Source organism: Drosophila guanche, unplaced genomic scaffold (genome assembly GCF_900245975.1).
Source record: "Drosophila guanche unplaced genomic scaffold, DGUA_6, whole genome shotgun sequence".
NCBI classification, from domain to species: Eukaryota; Metazoa; Arthropoda; class Insecta; order Diptera; family Drosophilidae; genus Drosophila; species Drosophila guanche.
The window spans coordinates 1-3,073 of NW_022996425.1; the positions used below are offsets into that span (position 1 = coordinate 1).

The window sequence follows — 3,073 nt, forward strand, 5'->3', positions numbered from 1 at the left end:
AAAAATGTAATTTAATAGGCCAATGAAATTCATTAAATATACCATTATACCATACCGATATACCGTAAATATACAATGAACCCAATTTCGTGATCAAAATATCCTGAAAAGTATATAATATACCTTAAATGGTCTTGCCCGATCCATTGCTTTTGGCTCATATCGATGGCTGATATATCCGTTTATAGCCCGTTTTCATTTGCCATATTATTGGCATTGCTCAACACTGAATATCGATAGCACACAATGCGTGTATCGATGTGCTTACTTTTTTATCAGCCATCCCTAACACTTTTCAGATGCTTGTCAAAAAAAAAAAGCATCTGAATAAAAGGTTTAATTAAACCACCAGCGAGAAGAAAAGGAATGTAAGTACGCTCTACAATTAAGTTTTTCGGTTAATAGAATGTGTCAATTCGAACAGTCTACGATCAGTCTACCTGTGGCACTTGCCACAGCCATTTGGCCGGTCCAAAATCTAATTGAAATCTCTATTCTCAGACAATGGATGATAGGCGTCGTGAGGACTTTGAGAAAGCTTTAAGCGTGCTCGAAAACCGGCACCCAGGGGAGCAGCGGCCGCCACGGTGCGAGCCCAGAGTGCAGCCGGTAAATGGAATTGTGCAGCCCCCGGTGATGCCGCCACCCAATCGTAAGGGAAGGGTAACCAATTTCTTGTTAAAACTGAGAACCGCTGTGAATGCGTTGTCGCGCAACCCTTCCTCGCTGCACTTTCGCCATCCTGTCGATGCTGTGAAGCTGAAGATCAGGGACTACCACGAAAAAATCGCAAACCCCATGGACTTGAACACAATCAAGAAAAGATTTGAGTACACATACTACTGGGGCGGTGCAGACGTCCTGGAAGACATTCTATTGATTTTCGAAAACTGCAGAGTCTACAACAGTCCGGACTCGCCCGTGTTTAAAGCTGCTGTCAACCTGTGCGAGTGCTTTTGGCTGCGCATGGCGAAAATGCAGCAGGAATTGCACAATGAGTGTAGGGCTGAGGCCAAGACCAGGCGTCCGTGGAAGGCAGCCATTTCAAAAACTTCTCCATTGCCGAAGACCCCGCGCCAGGAAAAGGCTGTCATTCCAATGAATACCAAGGTGGAAATCAAGAATGGAAATCAGCCAAAGGCAGACGATCCACTGCCTTCATTTGAGGCCGTTCCCAATCTACATCCGAATCGGCACCATGGCAAACAGTTCACGCCCGTGACACCGGCCCGTCGTGGTCGTGGCCGACCTCCAGGGTCGCGAAGTCTGACCCGAGCTGACGCCGATAAAAATGCTGTTATCTCGCACGAATTTCCAGAGCTTCAGCGACCCCCAAACCTTCTTAACAACTATGGAACTCAAGTGAAAATCGACCCACTCCCAGTCGAACCAGTCCTTGATCGACTCAGCATAACGGCTATCCTGATGCCTTTAAATCTGAAGATCGAGCGCACATACAGCCAGACCCTGATCAAGGCTCTACGTTGTTGTGCGAACTCTTGGCCATTCAACATCTCGTCGATCTGGATGCATTATGGAGAAAATCTAGATAATGACTTCCATGATGAGCCTCTGGATTGGGACATACTGGAGAAGATGCTGGCGGGCGAGCAGTTTAAGGGCTGGGACTGGTTTCTGACTAAGTTACACCGAATGCTGCAGAACGCAATGTCCTGCTTCACCGAATGCCCATCGATCCGCAGAGCGACACAGAGGACCTTCGAAAAGGTCGTGGAAATTATACCTGATTATGAAGGACGCATGGCTCACGTAAAGGCGACGGCTCACGAAGCGGTTCGTTTGAAATTGGACGCCATGACACCATCTCAAAAAGAGGAACTCCTTAAATAACTTGAATTATCCAAGAAAGCAAACCGAAATCATTCTTATTGGTTTGTAACAGAAATTTGAATAAAGAACACAAGGCGCCATCTAGCGTGGTTGTTGTGAAGTACTCACTGCGTGCTTTCTATCGATAGGGTTGCGACAGGGTTTCCGGGGCCACTGGCCGCCTGACCAATTGATCCACTTGCTGGCGATTGTTTTTATGCCCGGTACTCGAAGAGTAAATAGGGTGTGCACAATTTGTGCACAAAGTGAATGTATGTAACACACAGAAGGAATCGTTTCCGACCCCATGAAGTATATATATATTGATCGGCATCAATAGCCGAGTCGATTGAGCCATGTCTGTCGGTCCGTCCGTCTGTCCGTCTCTCCATCCGTCTTGTTGAGCGCCTGGATCTCAGAGACTATAAAAGCTAGGGCCACCAAATTTCGCATCCAGACTTCTGTATGCTCACACTGTTACAAGTGTATGAAAAAAATGAGCCCCGTCTCCTTCCGACCCCGCTAAAGAGCGAAAAACTCCGAAAACAAAAATTTGTAAGATAAAAGAAAATTAAAAATGCCATTCCGTAGTGAATGAAATCTATCAGATATATAGATATATATATAGATATGAATCCATATCTATCAGATCACCATTGGGATCCGATTGGATCATTATTAAAACCAGAATGAAGTAAACATTTTTCAGTTTCTAAACCCACCCCGTCCCTCAGCTTTTATTTGTTTTTTGCACATTCTCTCATTCACACTCTGCTTCGCCCAGTGTGCGGCCTCTGCCTCTGCAGTGTGTGGATCATGGGGAGGGGGGCGAGCTAAAGGAGCGTGATGTTGTGAGAAGTGTTGTAGATGTAGATGACAGATGAAGAAAAAAAGTAAAATTTGACAAATAACCGCTAAGGTGCAGATGTAGTACTGAGTGCCGGGTATAAAGGTTGTGACGAGAAAGAAGCGTCTCACACGTCCCTTCTCGTTCTTCTTTTTTTTCTATTGTTGGGAGAGATAAAGCTTCCATTGCGAAGCCTCTTTTCCATCTTTAAGGATTGCTTATAGTATGCCTTGAACAAGGACTCACTAGACTGACTAACTTGTCTCTCACTCACTCTAAAAACTGTACAGTTCAAGACAGAAATACAATATACAAAGAACAGAGAACAAACTCCAAAAATGAAACGAGAGCCACTGAAAGACATTACCAACGTGCAAACGGATAAGAAAATGACCC

At 45.0% G+C, this 3,073-nt stretch overlaps 1 protein-coding gene across 1 annotated transcript; it reads left to right on the forward strand.

The window, feature by feature from the left end:
• Positions 1-314: 314 nt before the first annotated feature.
• On the forward strand, positions 315-1,879 carry LOC117591676 (bromodomain testis-specific protein-like). Its single transcript, XM_034285000.1, has 2 exons — positions 315-368; positions 502-1,879. Exon 2 carries the CDS (start codon positions 505-507, stop codon positions 1,849-1,851), a length of 1,347 nt encoding a protein of 448 aa, XP_034140891.1. The 5' UTR covers positions 315-368; positions 502-504; the 3' UTR covers positions 1,852-1,879.
• The last annotated feature ends 1,194 nt before the right edge of the window (positions 1,880-3,073 follow it).